This window comes from Heptranchias perlo, unplaced genomic scaffold, assembly GCF_035084215.1.
Source record: "Heptranchias perlo isolate sHepPer1 unplaced genomic scaffold, sHepPer1.hap1 HAP1_SCAFFOLD_154, whole genome shotgun sequence".
NCBI lineage: Eukaryota > Metazoa > Chordata > Chondrichthyes > Hexanchiformes > Hexanchidae > Heptranchias > Heptranchias perlo.
This window is the reverse complement of record NW_027138796.1, coordinates 503,704-527,509: the sequence shown is the minus strand read 5'-3', so window position 1 is coordinate 527,509 and position 23,806 is coordinate 503,704. Positions and strand designations below refer to the sequence as shown.

Sequence of the window (23,806 nt, the reverse complement as noted above, 5' to 3'; positions counted from 1 at the left end):
TTGGGGGTCTGATTGATTCAGTCTGGGAGTTGGGGATCTGATTGATGTGGTCTGGGGGTTGGGGGTCTGATTGATGCGGTCTGGGGGTTGGGGGTCTGATTGATGCAGTCTGGGAGTTGGGGATCTGATTGATGGAGTCTGAGGGTTGGGGGTCTGATTGATGGGGTCTGAGGGTTGGGGGTCTGATTGATGGGGTCTGGGGTTGGTGGTCTGATTGATGGTATCTGGGGATTGGGGGTCTGATTGATGGGGTCTGGGGTTGGGGGTCTGATTGATGGGGTCTGGGGTTGGGGATCTGATTGATGGGGCCTGAGGGTTGGGGGTCTGATTGATGGGGTCTGGGGTTGGTGGTCTGACTGATGGTGTCTGGGGGTTGGGGGTCTGATTGATGGGGTCTGGGGGTTGGGGGTCTGATTGATGGGGTCTGGGGGTTGGGGGTCTGATTGATGGGGTCTGGGGGTTGGGGGTCTGATTGATGCGGTCTGGGGGTTGAGGGTCTGATTGATGGGGTCTGAGGGTTGGGGGTCTGATTGATGCGGTCTGAGGGTTGGGGGTCTGATTGATGCGGTCTCAGGGGTGGGGGTCTGAATGATGGGGCCTGAGGGTTGGGGGTCTGATTGATGGGGTCTGAGGGTTGGGGGTCTGATTGATGTGGTCTGAGGGTTGGGGGTCTGATTGATGCGGTCTGGGGGTTGGGGATCTGATTGATGGAGTCTGAGGGTTGGTGGTCTGATTGATGGGGCCTGAGGGTTGGGGGTCTGATTGATGCGGTCTCAGGGGTGGGGGTCTGAATGATGGGGCCTGAGGGTTGGGGGTCTGATTGATGGGGTCTGAGGGTTGGGGGTCTGATTGATGTGGTCTGAGGGTTGGGGGTCTGATTGATGCGGTCTGGGGGTTGGGGGTCTGATTGATGCAGTCTGGGAGTTGGGGATCTGATTGATGGAGTCTGAGGGTTGGTGGTCTGATTGATGGGGCCTGAGGGTTGGGGGTCTGATTGATGGGGTCTGGGGGTTGGTGGTCTGATTGATGGTGTCTGGGGATTGGGGGTCTGATTGATGGGGTCTGGGGTTGGGGGTCTGATTGATGGGGTCTGAGGTTGTGTGTCTGATTGATGGGGTCTGCGGGTTGGGGGTCTGATTGATGGGGTCTGGTGTTTGGGGGTCTGATTGATGGGGTCTGAGGATTGGGTGTCTGATTGATGCGGTCTGGGAGTTGGGGATCTGATTGATGGGGTCTGAGGGTCTGATTGGTGGTGTCTGGGAGTTGGGGATCTGAATGATGGGGTCTGAGGGTTGGGGGTCTGATTGATGGGGTCTCAGGGGTGGGGGTCTGAATGATGGGGCCTGAGGGTTGGGGGTCTGATTGATGGGGTCTGAGGGTTGGGGGTCTGATTAATGGGGTCTGGGGGTTGGGGGTCAGATTGATGTGATCTGGGGGTTGAGGGTCTGATTGATGGCATCTGAGGGTTGGGGGTCTGATTGATGGGGTCTGATGGTTGGGGATCTGATTGATGGGGTCTGAGGTTTGGGGGTCTGATTGATGGGGTCTGAGGATTGGGGGTCTGATTGATGTCGTCTGAGGGTTGGGGGTCTGATTGATGCGGTCTGGGGGTTGGGGGTCTGATTGATGCAGTCTGGGAGTTGGGGATCTGATTGATGGAGTCTGAGGGTTGGGGGTCTGATTGATGGGGTCTGAGGTGTGGGGGTCTGATTTATGGTGTCTGGGGGTTGGGGGTCTGATTGATGGGGTCTGGGGGTTGGGGGTCTGATTGATGCGGTCTGGGGGTTGAGGGTCTGATTGATGGCATCTGAGGGTTGGGGGTCTGATTGATGGGGTCTGAGGATTGGGGGTCTGATTGATGGGGTCTGAGGTTTGGGGGTTTGATTGATGGGGTGTGAGGATTGGGGGTCTGATTGATGTGGTCTGAGGGTTGGGGGTCTGATTGATGGTGTTTCAAGGGTGGGGGTCTGAATGATGGGGCCTGAGGGTTGCGGGTCTGATTGATGGGGTCTGAGGGTTGGGGGTCTGATTGATGAGGTCTGAGGGTTGGGGGTCTGATTGATGGGGTCTGGGGTTGGTGGTCTGATTGATGGTGTCTGGGGGCTAGGGGTCTGATTGATGGGGTCTGGGGGTTGGGGGTCTGATTGATGGGGTCTGAGGGTTGGGGGTCTGATTAATGGGGTCTGAGGGTTGGGGGTCTGATTGATGGGGTCTGAGGTTGTGTGTCTGATTGATGGGGTCTGCGGGTTGGGGGTCTGATTGATGGGGTCTGGTGTTTGGGGGTCTGATTGATGGGGTCTGAGGATTGGGGGTCTGATTGATGCGGTCTGGGAGTTGGGGATCTGATTGATGGGGTCTGAGGGTCTGATTGATGGGGTCTGGGGGTTGGGGGTCTGATTGATGGGGTCTGGGGGTTGGGGGTCTGATTGATGGGGTCTGAGGATTGGGGGTCTGATTGATGCGGTCTGGGAGTTGGGGATCTGATTGATGGGGTCTGAGGGTCTGATTGATGGGGTCTGGGGGTTGGGGGTCTGATTGATGGGGTCTGGGGGTTGGGGTCTGATTGATGGGGTCTGGGGGTTGGGGGTCTGATTGATGGGGTCTGGGGGTTGGGGGTCTGATTGATGGGGTCTGGGGGTTGGGGGTCTGATTGATGGTGTCTGGGGGTTGGGGGTCTGATTGATGGTGTCTGGGGGTTGGGGGTCTGATTGATGGGGGCTGGGGGTTGGGGGTCTGATTGATGGGGTCTGGGGGTTGGGGGTCTGATTGATGGGGTCTGGGGGTTGGGGGTCTGATTGATGGGGTCTGAGGTTTGGGGGTTTGATTGATGGGGTGTGAGGATTGGGGGTCTGATTGATGTGGTCTGAGGGTTGGGGGTCTGATTGATGGGGTCTGAGGTTGTGTGTCTGATTGATGGGGTCTGCGGGTTGGGGGTCTGATTGATGGGGTCTGGTGTTTGGGGGTCTGATTGATGGGGTCTGAGGATTGGGGGTCTGATTGATGCGGTCTGGGAGTTGGGGATCTGATTGATGGGGTCTGAGGGTCTGATTGATGGGGTCTGCGGGTTGGGGGTCTGATTGATGGGGTCTGGTGTTTGGGGGTCTGATTGATGGGGTCTGAGGATTGGGGGTCTGATTGATGCGGTCTGGGAGTTGGGGATCTGATTGATGGGGTCTGAGGGTCTGATTGATGGGGTCTGGGGGTTGGGGGTCTGATTGATGGGGTCTGGGGGTTGGGGTCTGATTGATGGGGTCTGGGGGTTGGGGGTCTGATTGATGGGGTCTGGGGGTTGGGGGTCTGATTGATGGGGTCTGGGGGTTGGGGGTCTGATTGATGGTGTCTGGGGGTTGGGGGTCTGATTGATGGGGTCTGGGGGTTGGGGGTCTGATTGATGGTGTCTGGGGGTTGGGGGTCTGATTGATGGTGTCTGGGGGTTGGGGGTCTGATTGATGGGGGCTGGGGGTTGGGGGTCTGATTGATGGGGTCTGGGGGTTGGGGGTCTGATTGATGGGGTCTGGGGGTTGGGGGTCTGATTGATGGGGTCTGGGAGTTGGGGGTCTGATTGATGGGGTCTGGGGGTTGGGGGTCTGATTGATGGGGTCTGGGGGTTGGGGGTCTGATTGATGGGGTCTGGTGGTTGGGGGTCTGATTGATGGGGTCTGGGGGTTGGGGGTCTGATTGATGGGGTCTGGGAGTTGGGGGTCTGATTGATGGGGTCTGGGGGTTGGGGGTCTGATTGATGGGGTCTGGGGGTTGGGGGTCTGATTGATGGGGTCTGGGGGTTGGGGGTCTGATTGATGGGGTCTGGGGGTTGGGGGTCTGATTGATGGGGTCTGGGGGTAAGGGGAATTCTCTTGTTCCCTGGCGCTCCTCCCATAAAAGAATGTAGCGAATTCTTGGTTCCGCCTTTTACACAATGAACCAATCAGCACTGAGCAACGTCGCTACGTTTAACAAAGCAACAATAGGCCATTGTTCTCACAGACCAATCAGAGCCCGATTTGCTGAATAGGAGGGTTCTATCGGGCGGGGTATAAATAGCGGGAGCGGCAGCACGAGGCACATTCTCAAGAGCTGCGAGAATAGGAGGAGATTATGGTGAGAGCTCACTGGGCAATGCACAGAGCGAGGGTGTTCCACCGAGACAGAGGGATCCACAGGGAGAGGGGGATCCACTGGGAGAGAGGGATTCACAGGGAGAGTGGGATCCACAGGGAGAGAGGGATTCACAGGGAGAGTGGGATCTACTGGGAGAGAGGGATTCACAGGGAGAGTGGGATCTACTGGGAGAGTGGATCCACAGGGAGAGTGGGATCTACTAGGAGAGAGGAATTCACAGGGAGAGAGGGATCCACTGGGAGAGAGGGATTCACAGGGAGAGTGGGATCTACTGGGAAAGAGGAATTCACAGGGAGAGAGGGATCCACTGGGAGAGAGGGACTCACAGGGAGAGTGGGATCGACTGGGAGAGATGGAGTCACAGGGAGAGTGGGATCGACTGGGAGAGAGGGAGTCACAGGGAGAGTGGGATCCACTGAGAGAGTGTGATCCACTGGGAGAGAGGGAATCTGTCGGGAGAGAGAAGGGAACCAGTCAGAGTAATGCATCCCAAGGGAGAGGGAAAGGACCCACAGGGAGGGTGGGAATCCACAGGGAGAGAAGGATCCACATGGAGAGAGGAAGAACGACAGGGAGAGCAGTAATCGATGTTGAGAGAAGGGGCTTCAGAAAAGAGAGTGAGGAGTGAACCACAGGGAGACTGGGGGCATCCACAGGGAGATTCGGGGCAGCCACACGGAGAAAGTGGGAAATCCATCTGGAGAGAGGAGTCACAGGGAGATTGGGAATCCACAGGGTGATGCATATCCACAGCAAACGAGGGTGGTCAATGGCAGAATGTGGGATCTTTATGAAATATGGGGAATTCCTCAGGAAGCGAGTGGCCCACATTGAGCAATGGATCCACAGTCAGTGGGCAAATCCTCTGGGACAGGGCAGTCCACAGGGAGTGGGAATGTACAGGAAGCACTGCAATACACAGGGTGTGGGAAACCACAGAAAATGGGGGATCCAGAGGAAGAGAGGGAGTCCACAGGGAGTGGGAACGCACACGGAGAGAAGACATCCATCGTGAGCAGAGGGGTCCATCGGAAGGGGGTGGTGTCGACAGGTAGTGGAACATAGCACGGGGACAGAAGGGATCCAGCAGGCAGCAGGTGAGATCTACAGGGAATGGACGGGATCCACAGGTTACTGTAATGGAACGTGTTGCTGCCCACACACCCTTCTCCCTTCCACCTCCACTGACTGTATAAAGCATTGTCCTCCTACCTGTGTAAATAATCCTGTGTTCTCCACTCTTTAGCGTGAGTGTCTTTCAATCCACATTGGCCAGGCCGGCGTGCAGGTCGGCAATGCTTGCTGGGAGCTGTATTGCCTGGAGCATGGGATCCAACCAGATGGGCAGATGCCCAGTGACAAGACCATCGGAGGTGGGGACGACTCCTTCAACACCTTCTTCAGTGAGACGGGGGCGGGCAAGCACATCCCCCGAGCCGTGTTTGTAGATCTGGAGCCCACTGTGATCGGTAAGGGGAGAGATTGTTGATGGGTTAGTCGTGTGTCACTAAACTCATTGCAATACACCTACTCATGTACAGTCCTTCCTCCTGATACAGACAGGCACTGTTCTGCTACCTCTTGTTGCTGTTTGATACAAACTCCCTTCTCACAGACCAAGTCTTGGCCCCTCCAAGTATCTCCCCTCCTCCCCCGAAGGTGTTTCCCGTTACCAGAATCTGGTTCCACTGGCCCACGTGTCTCTCCGGTGCTTCACCAATTCTTTCAAGTATTAGGCCAAACATTGAGTCCCTGCAAGCAATTCAACCACAGGCACCATCACAGCTGAGCTCAGTACTGTCCCCACCTTAACCCCATCCCCCACATACACTCATTTGCCAGGTGCAGTTATTGGGTAAGGAACAGCAGCAGGTACCCAGGTGGATTGTTTACTGTCCCACCCCCCACCCAGGGTCCTGAGGTTAATATCAGGGCTCATATCCACCTTAGCTGAGATCAGCTGACCCAGCACAGGCCACAAATGGAACCTGCGACTCCTCTGATCAATTTGTCGCACCAGCTACCAACTGAGACAGCAGAACACGGCCTTCATGCTCCTGGCATCCTCCTGGTTTGCTGCTTCCAGCTGCTGGGTTGGTCATGAGATCTCGACAGTTGAAGCTGCTTGGCCAATCGTCTCTCCCCCTCACCTCCCAATCTCCAATACTCCAGTCACTGTGGACAGTCAGGGATTTCCAGTCTGGATCAAAGGTGGTGGTCCCAGGACTGAGAGATGTTCCCAGAAAAATGGCCAGACTTGTATCAAAATACTTGAAATGATGCATATTCAGGTTTTTAACTCTCCGTTCCCTGCCCCCAGATGAGGTCCGCACCGGCACCTACCGACAGCTCTTTCACCCCGAGCAACTCATCACCGGCAAGGAGGATGCGGCCAATAACTACGCACGGGGCCACTGTTCCATCGGCAAGGAGATAGTGGATCTGGTCTTGGATCGCATACGGAAGGTGGTAAGTTGTGTACTGGCAACCACTGCCCCCTCTCACCATCTCCCACTACCCCTCCATCATCTCCCACTGCCTAATCGAACCGGCAACCACTGCTCCTTCTCACCATCTCCCACTGCTCCTTCTCACCATCTCCCACAACCTCTCCCATCATCTCCCACTGCTCCTTCTCACCATCTCCCACTACCCCTCCATCATCTCCCACTGCCTAATCGAACCGGCAACCACTGCTCCTTCTCACCATCTCCCACTACCCCTCCATCATCTCCCACTGCTCCTTCTCACCATCTCCCACTACCCCTCCATCATCTCCCACTGCTCCTTCTCACCATCTCCCACTACCCCTCCATCATCTCCCACTGCCTAATCGAACCGGCAACCACTGCTCCTTCTCACCATCTCCCACTACCCCTCCATCATCTCCCATTGCTCCTTCTCACCATCTCCCACTACCCCGTCCCATCATCTCCCACTGCCTAATCGAACCGGCAACCACTGCTCCTTCTCACCATCTCCCACTGCTCCTTCTCACCATCTCCCACTACCTCTCCCATCATCTCCCACTGCTCCGTCACATAATCGCCCACTGCCCAGTCCCACAGTCTCCCAATGCCCAGTCCCAGTCTCCCACTGCCCATTCCCACAGTCTCCCACTGCCCAGTCCCACAGTCTACCACTGCCCCGTCCCATCATCTCCCCCTGCCCATTCCCATCATCTCCCCCTGCCCATTCCCATCATCTCCCCCTGCCCATTCCCAACATCTCCCACTGACCCATCCCATCATCTCCCACTGCCCCATCTCATTATCTCCCACAGTCTCTCCCATCGTCTCCCACTGCCCCGTCCCATCATCTCCCCCTGCCCATTCCCATCATCTCCCCCTGCCCATTCCCATCATCTCCCCCTGCCCATTCCCAACATCTCCCACTGACCCATCCCATCATCTCCCACTGCCCCATCTCATTATCTCCCACTGTCTCTCCCATCGTCTCCCACTGACCCATCACATCATCTCCCACTGCCCAGTCCCATCATCTCCCCCTGACCATTCCAATCAACTCCCCCTGCCCATTCCCAACATCTCCCGCTGACCCATCCCATCATCTCCCACTGCCCCATCCCAGCAGCTACCACTGCCCCTTCTCACAACAGCTACAAAAAGAGAGTATGAAAAGAAACTTGCAAGGGATATCAAAACCAATACGAAGAACTTTTATCGTTATATTAGGAAAAAGAGGGTGGTCAGGAGCAGGTTTGGCCCCTTAAAAACTGAAAGTGGGGATATTGTCATTGACAATGGGGAACTGGCGGACATGTTGAATAATTACTTTGCGTCAGTATTTACAGTAGAAAAAGAGGATAGCATGCCGGAAATCCCAACAAAACTAATATTGAATCGGGGACAGGGACTCGATAAAATTAACATAAGTAAAGCAACAGTAATGAAGAAAATAATTGCACTAAAGATTGACAAATCCCCAGGACCAGATGGTTTCCATCCCAGGGTTTAAAGGAAGTAGGTGAGCAGATTGCAAATGCCCTAACTATAATCTTTCAAAGTTCTCTAGATTCAGGAACTGTCCCTCTAGATTGGAAAATTGCACGTCACTCCGCTGTTTAAGAAAGGAGAGAGAGGGAAACCGTGGAATTATAGACCAGTTAGCCTGACATCTGTTGTGGGGAAATTGCTGGAGTCTATAATTAAGGATAGGGTGACTGAACACGTTGAGAATTTTCAGTTAATCAGGGAGAGCCAGCATGGATTTGTGAAAGGTAGGTCGTGCCTGACAAACCTGATTGAATTTTTTGAAGAAGTGACTAAAGTCGTGGACAGGGGAATGTCAATGGATATTATTTATATGGACTTCCAAAAGGCATTTGAGAAGGTCCCACATAAGGGACTGTTAGCTCAGTTAGAAGCCCATGGAATCGAGGGAAAAGTACGGACTTGGTTAGGAAATTGGCGGAGCGAAAGGCGACAGAGAGTAGGGATAATGGGTAAGTATTCACATTGGCAGGATGTGACCAGTGGAGTCCCGCAGGGATCTGTCTTGGGGCCTCAATTCGTCACAATATTTATTAACGACTTAGATGAAGGCATAGAAAGTCTCATATCTAAGTTTGCCGATGACACAAAGATTGGTAGGAATCTTACAACACCAGGTTATAGTCCAACAGTTTTATTTGAAAATCACAAGCTTTCGGAGGCTTTCTCCTTCGTCAGGTGAGTGCCTGACGAAGGAGAAAGCCTCCAAAAGCTTGTGATTTTCAAATAAAACTGTTGGACTATAACCCGGTGTTGTAAGATTCCTTACATTTGTACACCCCAGTCCATCACCGGCATCTCCACATCACAAAGATTGGTGGCATTGTAAGCAGTGTTGGTGAGAACATAAAATTACAAAGGGATATTGATAGATTAAGTGAATGGGCAAAATTGTGGCAAATGGAATTCAATATAGACAAATGTGAGGTCATCCACTTTGGATCAAAAAAGGATAGAACAGGGTACTTTCTAAATGGTAAAAAGTTAAAAACAGTGGATGTCCAAAGGGACTTCGGGGTTCAGGTACATCGATCATTGAAGTGTCATGAACAGGTGCAGAAAATAATCAATAAGGCTAATGGAATGCTGGCCTTTATATCTCGAGGACTAGAGGACAAGGGGGCAGAAGTTATGCTGCAGCGATACAAAACCCTGGTTAGACCGCACCTGGAGTACTGTGAGCAGTTCTGGGCACCGCACCTTCGGAAGGACATATTGGCCTTGGAAGGAGTGCGGCGTAGGTTTACTAGAATGATACCCAGACTTCAAGGATTAAGTTACGAGGACAAATTACGCAAATTGGGGTTGTATTCTCTGGAGTTCAGAAGGTTAAGGGGTGATCTGATCGAAGTTTTTAAGATATTAAGGGGAACGGATAGAGAGAAACTATTTCCATTGGTTGGGGATTCTAGGAGCAGGGGGCACAGTCTAAAAATTAGAGCCAGACCTTTCAGGAGTGAGATTAGAAAACATTTCTGCACACAAAGGGTGATAGAAGTTTGGAACTCTCTTCCGCAAACGGCAATTGATACTAGCTCAATTGCTACATTTAAATGTGAGATGGATAGCTTTTTGGCAACCAAAGGTATTAAGAGATATGGGCCAAAGGCGGGTATATGCAGCTAGATAACAGATCAGCCATGATCTTATCAAATGGCGGAGCAGGCATGAGGGGCTGAATGGCCTACTCCTGTTCCTATGTTCCTATGTTCACCATCTCCCACTGTCTAGTCCCAACAGCTCCCGCTGCCCCTTCTCACCAGCTCCCACTGCCCCTTCTCACCATCTCCCACTCTCCCTTCTCCCCATCTCCCACTCTCCCTTCTCCCCATCTCCCCAGCTCCCACTGCCCTGTCCCACCAGGGACGGTCAGTATCTTTGCTCCTGTCCTGTGTTCACTGTCCTTTGACGATAGATTCCATTTCCTGCTCCCTTTTAATGTTTTGTACCTTCTTTGCCCACAGGCTGACCAGTGCACGGGACTCCAGGGTTTCCTCATTTTCCACAGTTTCGGGGGTGGGACCGGCTCGGGTTTTACATCCCTCCTGATGGAGAGACTATCTGTAGACTACGGCAAGAAATCCAAACTGGAGTTTTCTGTTTATCCTGCGCCGCAGATTTCCACTGCGGTGGTCGAACCGTACAACTCCGTGCTCGTCACCCACTCCACCCTTGAGCACTCTGACTGCGGCTTCATGGTCGACAACGAGGCCCTTTATGATATATGTCGGCGTAACCTTGACATTGAGCGTCCAACGTACACCAACCTCAACCGTCTCATTGGACAGTTGGTGTCATCCATCACGGCGTCACTACGGTTCGACGGTGCCCTCAATGTGGACCTGACTGAGTTCCAAACCAACCTGGTCCCTTATCCCCGCATTCACTTCCCATTATTAACCTACTCCCCCCTTATTTCGGCCGAGAAGGCTTACCACGAGCAAATATCTGTGTCAGAGATCACCAACGCCTGCTTTGAACCAGCCAATCAGATGGTGAAGTGCGACCCCCGCCAGGGCAAGTACATGGCGTGCTGCATGCTGTACCGAGGAGATGTCGTGCCAAAGGATGTCAACGCCTCCATCGCCACCATCAAAACCAAGCGCTCGATCCAGTTTGTTGATTGGTGCCCGACCGGGTTCAAGGTAAGTGTGGGTTTTGTGTTCAATCCATGGGGCTCTGGGGAAACATGGATTCTGACAATCTCATATCCCACGTGAACAATACGTCTGTTCAGTCTGGGTCAAAAGCTGTCCCTCCTTTCAGACCCTCCCCATTCCTGGCCCAAAGAGGAGCTCTCTCTGAGGCTGTTGGTGGAATTGTCTCAGCTCTGATCCTTGATTTTTGCCCTGAATGTTCCAGGAGAAGTCCTTGCTTGAACAAGGAAAAGGCATCCTGAAAAATCAAGGCCTCATTGGACAAGATGAACTGAAGAAAGGAATTAGCCCCGGAATCTGGCCTCATTACACAGCATCCATCCATCAGAAACTGAGGCTCTAAAACTGGGGGAAGAGCCCACTGAATAACCAGATCTGGGTTTTTGTACAGTGATAGACACACATTGGTACATTAATTTATCTTTCTGATAGTTAAGTGGTTCCCAACGGCTCTGATTTTGAAGCTCCATTCTGTGCAACTGAAATCTAAAGAATTTTCTTTTCCCACAGGTTGGCATCAACTACCAGCCCCCGACGGTGGTGCCAGGGGGCGATCTGGCAAAGGTGCAACGTGCCCTCTGTATGCTGAGCAACACCACCGCCATTGCCTTGGCTTGGACCCGCCTCAACCTCAAATTCGATAAGATGTACGCCAAGCGGGCCTTTGTCCACTGGTACGTGGGGGAGGGGCTGGAGGAAGGGGAGTTCCAGGACGCACGGGAGGACCTGGCCTCACTCGAGAAGGATTACGAAGAGGTGGCCGTCGATTCTTCCGCGCTGGACAGAAAGGCGGAGGAGGAAGAATAAGATTTATTCATTTAGAAAGTAAAAAGAGTTTAACTTTAATTCATATTTATTTTACAAAATGACATTAATTTAGAACATAAAAAGAGTTTAACTTAATTTCACATTTATCTTACAAATTATATTTAAGAAAATAAATATTTTTGAATGATTTTGGAATTGTGTCGATTTAAAAGCCACAAATACATGACAAGAGATTGAGAAACACGTGTAAAAGAAGACGTTAGAACTTGAAAGAGGATCAATGGACCCAGAATGGGGCTTAATCAAACTCCACAGAGCTGCAGTCACACAGCACTTCAGTCATTAAAACACTGAATCAAAAGCAAAATACTGCAGACGCTGGAATCTGAAATAAAAACAGAAAATGCTGGAATTACTCAGCAGGTCAGGCAGCATCTGTGGAGAAAGAAACAGAGTTAACCTTTCAGGTCAATGGCCTTTTGTCAGAACTGGAAGATGTGAAAGATTTAACAGTTCTGAAGCAAGTACAGAACCAGGGAAACAGGGGAGGAAGGGGAGAGGAGGAAAGAACAAAAGGGAGGGTCTGTGAGAGGGTGGAAGGCAGGAGTGATTAAATGACAAAAGAGATGATGGTGCAAGGCAAGGAGGGTGGTAATGGGGCAAGTAAAGGAACAAAAGATGGGTCCAGAGGAACTGTAAATGGCAACAGCAGAACCATTAGCAGCACCTGCTGCCTGAAAAAATGGGAGCAGTGGTTCTGATCTGAACTTAATCAAATCAATGTTGAGTCCAGAAGGTTGCAAAGTGTCTAATCGAAAGATGAGGTGCTGTTCCTCGAGCTTCCGTTGAGCTTCACTGGAATAGTGTAGGAGGCCGAGGACAGAGAGGTCACAGTGGGAGTGGGACGGGGAATTAAAATGGCAAGTGACCGGAAACTCAGGGTCACGCTTGCAGGCCGGACGGAGATGTTCAGCAAAGCGATCACCCAAACTCGTTTGGTCTCTCCAATGTACAGGATTCCGCATCGTGAGCAGCGAATACAGTATGCCAAACTGAAAGAAGTACAAGTAAATCACTGTTTCACCTGGAAGAGTGTTTGGGGCTCTGGACGGTGGGAAGGGAGGTGAAAGAGCAGGTGATGCATCTCCTGCGCTTGTACAGGAAGGTGCCGTAGGAAGGGGAGTGGGTGTTGGGGGTGATGGAAGAGTGGACAAGGGTGTCACGGAGGAATGATCCCTTCGGAATCCTGAAAGGGGAGGGGGAAGATCTGTTTGGTGGTGCTGAAGGTGGCGGAAATGGCGGAGGATGATCTGTTGAATGTGGAGGCTGTTGGAGTGGTAGGTGAGGACAAGGGGGATCCTATCATGGTTCTAGGAGGGTGGAGAAGGGGTGAGGGCAGAAATGGATCTAGAGAGGTTGGCGTTCACATGGAGTGGGGAGATCTGCAGGGAGTGTGGGATCCTCATGAAATACGGGGTGTGCCTCAGGGTGTGAGCGACCCACATTGAGCAACGGACGGAGGTCTGATAGATGGGAGTCTAATAGATGGGGGTCTGACATGGAAATCTGATAGATCTGGGTCTGATTGATGTGGGTCTGATAGATAGGGATCAGATTGATGGGGATCAGATTGATGGGGTCTGATGGTTGGGGGTGATATTGATGAGGTCTGATGGTTGGAGGTGTGATTGATAGGGTCTGAGATTGGGGGTGTGATTGATGGGGATCAGATTGATGTGGGTCTGATTGATGGGGTCTGATAGTTGGGGTTGAGATTGATGGGGTCTGAGGTTGGGGGTGTGATTGATGGGGACTGGGGGTTGGGGGTGTGATTGATAGGGTCTGTGGTTGGAGGTCTGATTGATGGGGTCTGATGGTTGGGGTTCTGAGGTTGGGCCTTTGATTGATGGGGTCTGAGGGTTGGGGGTCTGATTGATGGGGATCAGATTGATGGGTCTGATTGATGGGGGTCTGATGGTTGGTGGTCTGATTGATGGGGCCTGAAGGTTGGGGGTCTGATTGATAGGGTCTGTGGTTGGAGGTCTGATGGTTGAGGATCTGAGGTTGGGGCTCTGATTGATGGGGTCTGAGGTTTGGGGGTCTGATTGATGGGGTCTGAGGGTTGGGGGTCTGATTGATGGGGATCAGATTGATGGGTCTGATTGATGGGGGTCTGATCGATGGTGGTCTGATTGATAGGGTCTGTGGTTGGAGGTCTGATTGATGGTGTCTGATGGTTGGGGTTCTGAGGTTGGGCCTTTGATTGATGGGGTCTGAGGTTTGGGGGTCTGATTGATGGGGTCTGATGGTTGGTGGTCTGATTGATGGGGCCTGAAGGTTGGGGGTCTGATTGATAGGGTCTGGGGGTTGGGGGTCTGATTGATGGGGTCTGGGGGTTGGGGGTCTGATTGATGGGGTCTGGGGGTTGGGGGTCTGATTGATGGGGTCTGGGGGTTGGGGGTCTGATTGATGGGGTCTGGCGGTTGGGGGTCTGATTGATGGGGTCTGGGGGTTGGGGGTCTGATTGATAGGGTCTGGGGGTGGGGGTCTGATTGATGGGGTCTGGGGGTTGGGGGTCTGATTGATGGGGTCTGGGGGTTGGGGGTCTGATTGATGGGGTCTGGGGGTTGGGGGTCTGATTGATGGGGTCTGGGGGTTGGGGATCTGATTGATGGGGTCTGAGGGTCTGATTGATGGTGTCTGGGAGTTGGGGATCTGAATGATGGGGTCTGCGGTTTGGGGGTCTGATTGATGGGGTCTGGGGGTTGGGGGTCTGATTGATGGGGTCTGGGGGTTGGGGGTCTGATTGATGGGGTCTGGGGGTTGGGGGTCTGATTGATGGGGTCTGGGGGTTGGGGGTCTGATTGATGGGGTCTGGGGGTAAGGGGAATTCTCTTGTTCCCTGGCGCTCCTCCCATAAAAGAATGTAGCGAATTCTTGGTTCCGCCTTTTACACAATGAACCAATCAGCACTGAGCAACGTCGCTACGTTTAACAAAGCAACAATAGGCCATTGTTCTCACAGACCAATCAGAGCCCGATTTGCTGAACAGGAGGGTTCTATCGGGCGGGGTATAAATAGCGGGAGCGGCAGCACGAGGCACATTCTCAAGAGCTGCGAGAATAGGAGGAGATTATGGTGAGAGCTCACTGGGCAATGCACAGAGCGAGGGTGTTCCACCGAGACAGAGGGATCCACAGGGAGAGGGGGATCCACTGGGAGAGAGGGATTCACAGGGAGAGTGGGATCCACTGGGAGAGAGGAATTCAAAGGGAGAGTGGGATCTACTGGGAGAGCAGATCCACAGGGAGAGTGTGATCCACTGAGAGAGTGTGATCCACTCGGAGAGTGGGAATCTGTCGGGAGAGAGAAGGGAACCAGTCAGAGTAATGCATCCCAAGGGAGAGGGAAAGGACCCACAGGGAGGGTGGGAATCCACAGGGAGAGAAGGATCCACATGGAGAGAGGAAGAACGACAGGGAGAGCAGTAATCGATGTTGAGAGAAGGGGCTTCAGAAAAGAGAGTGAGGAGTGAACCACAGGGAGACTGGGGGCATCCACAGGGAGATTCGGGGCAGCCACACGGAGAAAGTGGGAAATCCATCTGGAGAGAGGAGTCACAGGGAGATTGGGTATCCACAGGGTGATGCATATCCACAGCAAACGAGGGTGGTCAATGGCAGAATGTGGGATCTTTAAGAAATATGGGGAATTCCTCAGGAAGTGAGTGGCCCACATTGAGCAATGGATCCACAGTCAGTGGGCAAATCCTCTGGGACAGGGCAGTCCACAGGGAGTGGGAATGTACAGGAAGCACTGCAATACACAGGGTGTGGGAAACCACAGAAAATGGGGGATCCAGAGGAAGAGAGGGAGTCCACAGGGAGTGGGAACGCACACGGAGAGAAGACATCCATCGTGAGCAGAGGGGTCCATCGGAAGGGGGTGGGGTCTACAGGTAGTGGAACGTTGCACAGGGACAGAAGGGATCCAGCAGGCAGCAGGTGAGATCTACAGGGAATGGACGGGATCCACAGGTTACTGTAATGGAACGTGTTGCTGCCCACACACCCTTCTCCCTTCCACCTCCACTGACTGTATAAAGCATTGTCCTCCTACCTGTGTAAATAATCCTGTGTTCTCCACTCTTTAGCGTGAGTGTCTTTCAATCCACATTGGCCAGGCCGGCGTGCAGGTCGGCAATGCTTGCTGGGAGCTGTATTGCCTGGAGCATGGGATCCAACCAGATGGGCAGATGCCCAGTGACAAGACCGTCGGAGGTGGGGACGACTCCTTCAACACCTTCTTCAGTGAGACGGGGGCGGGCAAGCACATCCCCCGAGCCGTGTTTGTAGATCTGGAGCCCACTGTGATCGGTAAGGGGAGAGATTGTTGATGGGTTAGTCGTGTGTCACTAAACTCATTGCAATACACCTACTCATGTACAGTCCTTCCTCCTGATACAGACAGGCACTGTTCTGCTACCTCTTGTTGCTGTTTGATACAAACTCCCTTCTCACAGACCAAGTCTTGGCCCCTCCAAGTATCTCCCCTCCTCCCCCGAAGGTGTTTCCCGTTACCAGAATCTGGTTCCACTGGCCCACGTGTCTCTCCGGTGCTTCACCAATTCTTTCAAGTATTAGGCCAAACATTGAGTCCCTGCAAGCAATTCAACCACAGGCACCATCACAGCTGAGCTCAGTACTGTCCCCACCTTAACCCCATCCCCCACATACACTCATTTGCCAGGTGCAGTTATTGGGTAAGGAACAGCAGCAGGTACCCAGGTGGATTGTTTACTGTCCCACCCCCCACCCAGGGTCCTGAGGTTAATATCAGGGCTCATATCCACCTTAGCTGAGATCAGCTGACCCAGCACAGGCCACAAATGGAACCTGCGACTCCTCTGATCAATTTGTCGCACCAGCTACCAACTGAGACAGCAGAACACGGCCTTCATGCTCCTGGCATCCTCCTGGTTTGCTGCTTCCAGCTGCTGGGTTGGTCATGAGATCTCGACAGTTGAAGCTGCTTGGCCAATCGTCTCTCCCCCTCTCCTCCCAATCTCCAATACTCCAGTCACTGTGGACAGTCAGGGATTTCCAGTCTGGATCAAAGGTGGTGGTCCCAGGACTGAGAGATGTTCCCAGAAAAATGGCCAGACTTGTATCAAAATACTTGAAATGATGCATATTCAGGTTTTTAACTCTCCGTTCCCTGCCCCCAGATGAGGTCCGCACCGGCACCTACCGACAGCTCTTTCACCCCGAGCAACTCATCACCGGCAAGGAGGATGCGGCCAATAACTACGCACGGGGCCACTGTTCCATCGGCAAGGAGATAGTGGATCTGGTCTTGGATCGCATACGGAAGGTGGTAAGTTGTGTACTGGCAACCACTGCCCCCTCTCACCATCTCCCACTACCCCTCCATCATCTCCCACTGCCTAATCGAACCGGCAACCACTGCCCCCTCTCACCATCTCCCACTGCTCCTTCTCACCATCTCCCACTACCCCTCCATCATCTCCCACTGCCTAATCGAACCGGCAACCACTGCTCCTTCTCACCATCTCCCACAACCTCTCCCATCATCTCCCATTGCTCCTTCTCACCATCTCCCACTACCCCGTCCCAACATCTCCCGCTGCCCCGTCTCATCATTTCTCATTGCCCCATCCCATCATCTCCCACTGCCCCGTCCCACCATCTCCCACTGCCCAGTCCCACAGTCTTCCACTGCTCCGTCACATAATCTCGCACTGCCCAGTCCCACAGTCTCCCAATGCCCATTCCCACAGTCTCCCACTGCCCAGTCCCACAGTCTACCACTGCCCCGTCCCATCATCTCCCCCTGCCCATTCCCATCAGCTCGCCCTCCCCATTCCCAACATTCCCAACACTGACAAATCCCATCATCTCCCACTGCCCCATCTCAATATCTCCCACTGTCTCTCCCATCGTCTCCCACTGACCCATCACATCATCTCCCCCTGCCCATTCCCATCAACACCCCCTGCCCATTCCCAACATCTCCCACTGACCCATCCCATCATCTCCCACTGCCCCATCTCATTATCTCCCACTGTCTCTCCCATCGTCTCCCACTGACCCATCACATCATCTCCCACTGCCCAGTCCCATCATCTCCCCCTGACCATTCCAATCAACTCCCCCTGCCCATTCCCAGCATCTCCCGCTGACCCATCCCATCATCTCCCACTGCCCCATCCCAGCAGCTACCACTGCCCCTTCTCACAAGAGCTACAAAAAGAGAGTATGAAAAGAAACTTGCAAGGGATATCAAAACCAATACGAAGAACTTTTATAGTTATATTAGGAAAAAGAGGGTGGTCAGGAGCAGGTTTGGCCCCTTAAAAACTGAAAGTGGGGATATTGTCATTGACAATGGGGAACTGGCGGACATGTTGAATAATTACTTTGCGTCAGTATTTACAGTAGAAAAAGAGGATAGCATGCCGGAAATCCCAACAAAACTAATATTGAATCGGGGACAGGGACTCGATAAAATTAACATAAGTAAAGCAACAGTAATGAAGAAAATAATAGCACTAAAGATTGACAAATCCCCAGGACCAGATGGTTTCCATCCCAGGGTTTTAAAGGAAGTAGGTGAGCAGATTGCAAATGCCCTAACTATAATCTTTCAAAGTTCTCTAGATTCAGGAACTGTCCCTCTAGATTGGAAAATTGCACGTCACTCCGCTTTTTAAGAAAGGAGAGAGAGGGAAACCGGGGAATGATAGACCAGTTAGCCTAACATCTGTTGTGGGGAAATTGCTGGAGTCTATAATTAAGGATAGGGTGACTGAACACCTTGAGAATTTTCAGTTAATCAGGGAGAGCCAGCATGGATTTGTGAAAGGTAGGTCGTGCCTGACAAACCTGATTGAATTTTTTGAAGAAGTGACTAAAGTCGTGGACAGGGGAATATCAATGGATATTATTTATATGGACTTCCAAAAGGCATTTGATAAGGTCCCACATAAGAGACTGTTAGCTAAGTTAGAAGCCCATGGAATCGAGGGAAAAGTACGGACTTGGTTAGGAAATTGGCGGAGCGAAAGGCGACAGAGAGTAGGGATAATGGGTAAGTATTCACATTGGCAGGATGTGACCAGTGGAGTCCCGCAGGGATCTGTCTTGGGGCCTCAATTAGTCACAATATTTATTAACGACTTAGATGAAGGCATAGAAAGTCTCATATCTAAGTTTGCCGATGACACAAAGATTGGTGGCATTGTAAGCAGTGAAGATGAAAACATAAAATTACAAAGGGATATTGATAGATTAGGTGAATGGGCAAAATTGTGGCAAATGGAATTCAATATAGACAAATGTGAGGTCATCCACTTTGGATCAAAAAAGGATAGAACAGGGTACTTTCTAAATGGTAAAACATTAAAAACAGTGGATGTCCAAAGGGACTTCGGGGTTCAGGTACATCGATCATTGAAGTGTCATGAACAGGTGCAGAAAATAATCAATAAGGCAAAAGGAATGCTGGCCTTTATATCGAGAGGACTGGAGTGCAAGGGGGCAGAAGTTATGCTGCAGATATACAAAACCCTGGTTAGACCGCACATGGAGTACTGTGAGCAGTTCTGGGCACCACACCTTCGGAAGGACATATTGGCCTTGAAGGGAGCGCAGCGTAGGTTTCCCAGAATGATACCCAGACTTCAAGGATTAAGTTACGAGGACAGATTACGCAAATTGGGGTTGTATACTCTAGCGTTCAGAAGGTTAAGGGGTGATCTGATCGAAGTTTATAAGATATTAAGGGGAACGGATAGAGAGAAACTATTTCCATTGGTTGGGGATTCTAGGAGTAGGGGGCACAGTCTAAAAATTAGAGCCAGACCTTTCAGGAGTGAGATTAGAAAACATTTCTACACACAAAGGGTGGTAGAAGTTTGGAACTCTCTTCCGCAAACGGCAATTGATACTAGCTCAATTGCTACATTTAAATGTGAGATGGATAGCTTTTTGGCAACCAAAGGTATTAAGAGATATGGGCCAAAGGCGGGTATATGCAGCTAGATAACAGATCAGCCATGATCTTATCAAATGGCGGAGCAGGCATGAGGGGCTGAATGGCCTACTCCTGTTCCTATGTTCACCATCTCCCACTGTCTAGTCCCAACAGCTCCCGCTGCCCCTTCTCACCAGCTCCCACTGCCCCTTCTCACCATCTCCCACTCTCCCTTCTCCCCATTTCCCACTGCCCCTTCTCACCAGCTCCCACTGCCCTGTCCCACCAGGGACGGTCAGTATTTTTGCTCCTGTCCTGTGTTCACTGTCCTTTGACGATAGATTCCATTTTCTGCTCCCTTTTAATGTTTTGTACCTTCTTTGCCCACAGGCTGACCAGTGCACGGGACTCCAGGGTTTCCTCATTTTCCACAGTTTCGGGGGTGGGACCGGCTCGGGTTTTACATCCCTCCTGATGGAGAGACTATCTGTAGACTACGGCAAGAAATCCAAACTGGAGTTTTCTGTTTATCCTGCGCCGCAGATTTCCACTGCGGTGGTCGAACCGTACAACTCCGTGCTCGTCACCCACTCCACCCTTGAGCACTCTGACTGCGGCTTCATGGTCGACAACGAGGCCCTTTATGATATATGTCGGCGTAACCTTGACATTGAGCGTCCAACGTACACCAACCTCAACCGTCTCATTGGACAGTTGGTGTCATCCATCACGGCGTCACTACGGTTCGACGGTGCCCTCAATGTGGACCTGACTGAGTTCCAAACCAACCTGGTCCCTTATCCCCGCATTCACTTCCCATTATTAACCTACTCCCCCCTTATTTCGGCCGAGAAGGCTTACCACGAGCAAATATCTGTGTCAGAGATCACCAACGCCTGCTTTGAACCAGCCAATCAGATGGTGAAGTGCGACCCCCGCCAGGGCAAGTACATGGCGTGCTGCATGCTGTACCGAGGAGATGTCGTGCCAAAGGATGTCAACGCCTCCATCGCCACCATCAAAACCAAGCGCTCGATCCAGTTTGTTGATTGGTGCCCGACCGGGTTCAAGGTAAGTGTGGGTTTTGTGTTCAATCCATGGGGCTCTGGGGAAACATGGATTCTGACAATCTCATATCCCACGTGAACAATACGTCTGTTCAGTCTGGGTCAAAAGCTGTCCCTCCTTTCAGACCCTCCCCATTCCTGGCCCAAAGAGGAGCTCTCTCTGAGGCTGTTGGTGGAATTGTCTCAGCTCTGATCCTTGATTTTTGCCCTGAATGTTCCAGGAGAAGTCCTTGCTTGAACAAGGAAAAGGCATCCTGAAAAATCAAGGCCTCATTGGACAAGATGAACTGAAGAAAGGAATTAGCCCCGGAATCTGGCCTCATTACACAGCATCCATCCATCAGAAACTGAGGCTCTAAAACGGGGGGAAGAGCCCACTGAATAACCAGATCTGGGTTTTTGTACAGTGATAGACACACATTGGTACATTAATTTATCTTTCTGATAGTTAAGTGGTTCCCAACGGCTCTGATTTTGAAGCTCCATTCTGTGCAACTGAAATCTAAAGAATTTTCTTTTCCCACAGGTTGGCATCAACTACCAGCCCCCGACGGTGGTGCCAGGGGGCGATCTGGCAAAGGTGCAACGTGCCCTCTGTATGCTGAGCAACACCACCGCCATTGCCTTGGCTTGGACCCGCCTCAACCTCAAATTCGATAAGATGTACGCCAAGCGGGCCTTTGTCCACTGGTACGTGGGGGAGGGGCTGGAGGAAGGGGAGTTCCAGGACGCACGGGAGGACCTGGCCTCACTCGAGAAGGATTACGAAGAGGTGGCCGTCGATTCTTCCGCGCTGGACAGAAAGGCGGAGGAGGAAGAATAAGATTTATTCATTTAGAAAGTAAAAAGAGTTTAACTTTAAATCATATTTATTTTACAAAATGACATTAATTTAGAACATAAAAAGAGTTTAACTTAATTTCACATTTATCTTACAAATTATATTTAAGAAAATAAATATTTTTGAATGATTTTCGAATTGTGTCGATTTAAAAGCCACAAATACACGACAAGGGATTGAGAAACACGGTGTAAAAGAAGACGTTAGAACTTGAAAGAGGATCAATGGACCCAGAATGGGGCTTAATCAAACTCCACAGAGCTGCAGTCACACAGCACTTCAGTCATTAAAACACTGAATCAAAAGCAAAATACTGCAGACGCTGGAATCTGAAATAAAAACAGAAAATGCTGGAATTACTCAGCAGGTCAGGCAGCATCTGTGGAGAAAGAAACAGAGTTAACCTTTCAGGTCAATGGCCTTTTGTCAGAACTGGAAGATGTGTGTCTCAAAGGCCGCCTTGGAGAACGCTTACCCGAAGATCGGTGGCTGAATGTCCCTGACTGCTGAAGTGTTCCCCGACTGGGAGGGAACCCTCCTGTCTGGCGATTGTTGCGCGGTGTCCGTTCATCCGTTGTCGCAGTGTCTGCATGGTCTCGCCAATGTACCATGCTCCAGGGCATCCTTTCCTGCAGCGCATGAGGTAGACAACGTTGGCCGAGTCACAGGAGTATGAACCATGCACCTGGTGGGTGGAGTCCTCTCGTGTGATGGTGGTATCTGTGTCGATGATCTGGCATGTCTTGCAGAGGTTACCGTGGCAGGGTTGTGTGGTGTCGTGGACGCTGTTCTCCTGAAAGCTGGGTAATTTGCTGCGAACGATAGTCTGTTTGAGGTTGGGTGGCTGTTTAAAGGCGAGTAGTGGAGGTGTGGGGAAGGCCATAGCGAGGTGTTCGTCGTCATTGATGACATGTTGATGGCTGCGGAGAACATGGCGTAGTTTCTCCGCTCCGGGGAAGTACTGGACGACGAAGGGTACTCTGTTGGTTGTGTCCCATGTTAGTCTTCTGAGGAGGTCTATGCGATTTTTCGCTGTGGCCCGTCGGAACTGTCGATCGATGAATCAAGCGTCATATCCCGTTCTTACCAGGGCGTCTTTCAGAGTCTGTCGGTGTCCATCCCGTTCCTCCTCGTCTGAGCAGACCCTGTGTATTCGCAGGGCCTGTCCATAGGGGATGGCCTCTTTGACGTGGTTAGGGTAGAAGCTGGAAAAGTGGAGCATCGTGAGGTTGTCCGTGGGCTTGCGGTCGAGTGAGGTGCTGAGGTGCCCGTCTTTGATGGAGATTCGTGTGTCCAAGAAAGAAACTGATTCTGAGGAGTAGTCCATGGTGAGCCTGATGGTGGGATGGAACTTGTTGATGTTATCGTGTAGTCTCTTTAGTGATTCGTCGCCGTGGGTCCAAGGCGGCCTTCGAGACACACGACAACGCAAAATCGTCGAGCAGAAATTGACAGCCAAGTTCCGCACCCATGAGGACGGCCTCAACCGGGATCTTGGGTTCATGTCACGCTACACGTTACCCCACCAGCGAACAAAAGCTATCTGTTTTTAATATAATGGGTCATTTGCTGGCTTTCTCTGCCTTCCGGATGCTTCTGCCTCTCTCTCTCTCTGTTTTTTTTCCTGTTTGCTTTTTTGTTGAATGTGTATTCGGGGGTTCTGTCGGTGACACCTCTCTGTCTGAACACGGTGATTGCCTTGGCAACGGGCAGTTGCAGGGGCAGTCTGTAAACACCATCTATTGTTCTATGATGTATAAATGCGTGGGCTTCAAGGAGCTCCTGACATTTACCTGAGGAAGGAGGAAGCCTCCGAAAGCTTGTAGATTTCAAATAAAAATCGTTGGACTATAACTTGGTGTTGTAAAATTGTTTACAATTGTCAACCCCAGTCCATCACCGGCATCTCTACATCATGAAAAAATGGGAGCAGTGGTTCTGATCTGAACTTAATCAAATCAATGTTGAGTCCAGAAGGTTGTAAAGTGTCTAATCGAAAGATGAGGTGCTGTTCCTTGAGCTTCCGTTGAGCTTCACTGGAATAGTGTCGGAGGCCGAGGACAGAGAGGTCACAGTGGGAGTGGGACGGGGAATTAAAATGGCAAGTGACCGGAAACTCAGGGTCACGCTTGCAGGCCGGACGGAGATGTTCAGCAAAGCGATCACCCAAACTCGTTTGGTCTCTCCAATGTACAGGATTCCGCATCGTGAGCAGCGAATACAGTATGCCAAACTGAAAGAAGTACAAGTAAATCACTGTTTCACCTGGAAGAGTGTTTGGGGCTCTGGACGGTGGGAAGGGAGGTGAAAGAGCAGGTGATGCATCTCCTGCGCTTGTACAGGAA

General features: G+C 51.6%; 2 protein-coding genes across 2 annotated transcripts; both read left to right on the top strand.

Moving 5' to 3' along the window:
• The first annotated feature begins 5,452 nt into the window (after nucleotides 1–5,452).
• On the top strand, nucleotides 5,453–11,596 carry LOC137309224 (tubulin alpha chain-like). Its single transcript, XM_067977486.1, has 4 exons — nucleotides 5,453–5,588; nucleotides 6,440–6,588; nucleotides 10,097–10,777; nucleotides 11,300–11,596. Exons 1-4 carry the CDS (start codon nucleotides 5,468–5,470, stop codon nucleotides 11,594–11,596), a joined length of 1,248 nt encoding a protein of 415 aa, XP_067833587.1. The 5' UTR covers nucleotides 5,453–5,467.
• A 4,202-nt stretch (nucleotides 11,597–15,798) lies between these two features.
• Nucleotides 15,799–21,443, top strand: LOC137309221 (tubulin alpha-1 chain-like). Its single transcript, XM_067977482.1, has 4 exons — nucleotides 15,799–15,934; nucleotides 16,786–16,934; nucleotides 19,944–20,624; nucleotides 21,147–21,443. Exons 1-4 carry the CDS (start codon nucleotides 15,814–15,816, stop codon nucleotides 21,441–21,443), a joined length of 1,248 nt encoding a protein of 415 aa, XP_067833583.1. The 5' UTR covers nucleotides 15,799–15,813.
• The last annotated feature ends 2,363 nt before the right edge of the window (nucleotides 21,444–23,806 follow it).

What these genes read in the sequence shown, in the direction of transcription:
- LOC137309224 (XM_067977486.1), top strand. Translation starts at nt 5,468, where the DNA reads ATGCCCAGTGACAAGACCATCGGAGGTGGGGACGACTCCTTCAACACC. An exon ending in TCTGGAGCCCACTGTGATCG is followed by an intron (nt 5,589 to 6,439) that starts GTAAGGGGAGAG and finishes CCCTGCCCCCAG; the next exon opens with ATGAGGTCCGCACCGGCACC. An exon ending in TGGATCGCATACGGAAGGTG is followed by an intron (nt 6,589 to 10,096) that starts GTAAGTTGTGTA and finishes CTTTGCCCACAG; the next exon opens with GCTGACCAGTGCACGGGACT.
- LOC137309221 (XM_067977482.1), top strand. Translation starts at nt 15,814, where the DNA reads ATGCCCAGTGACAAGACCGTCGGAGGTGGGGACGACTCCTTCAACACC. An exon ending in TCTGGAGCCCACTGTGATCG is followed by an intron (nt 15,935 to 16,785) that starts GTAAGGGGAGAG and finishes CCCTGCCCCCAG; the next exon opens with ATGAGGTCCGCACCGGCACC. An exon ending in GGTGCCCGACCGGGTTCAAG is followed by an intron (nt 20,625 to 21,146) that starts GTAAGTGTGGGT and finishes CTTTTCCCACAG; the next exon opens with GTTGGCATCAACTACCAGCC.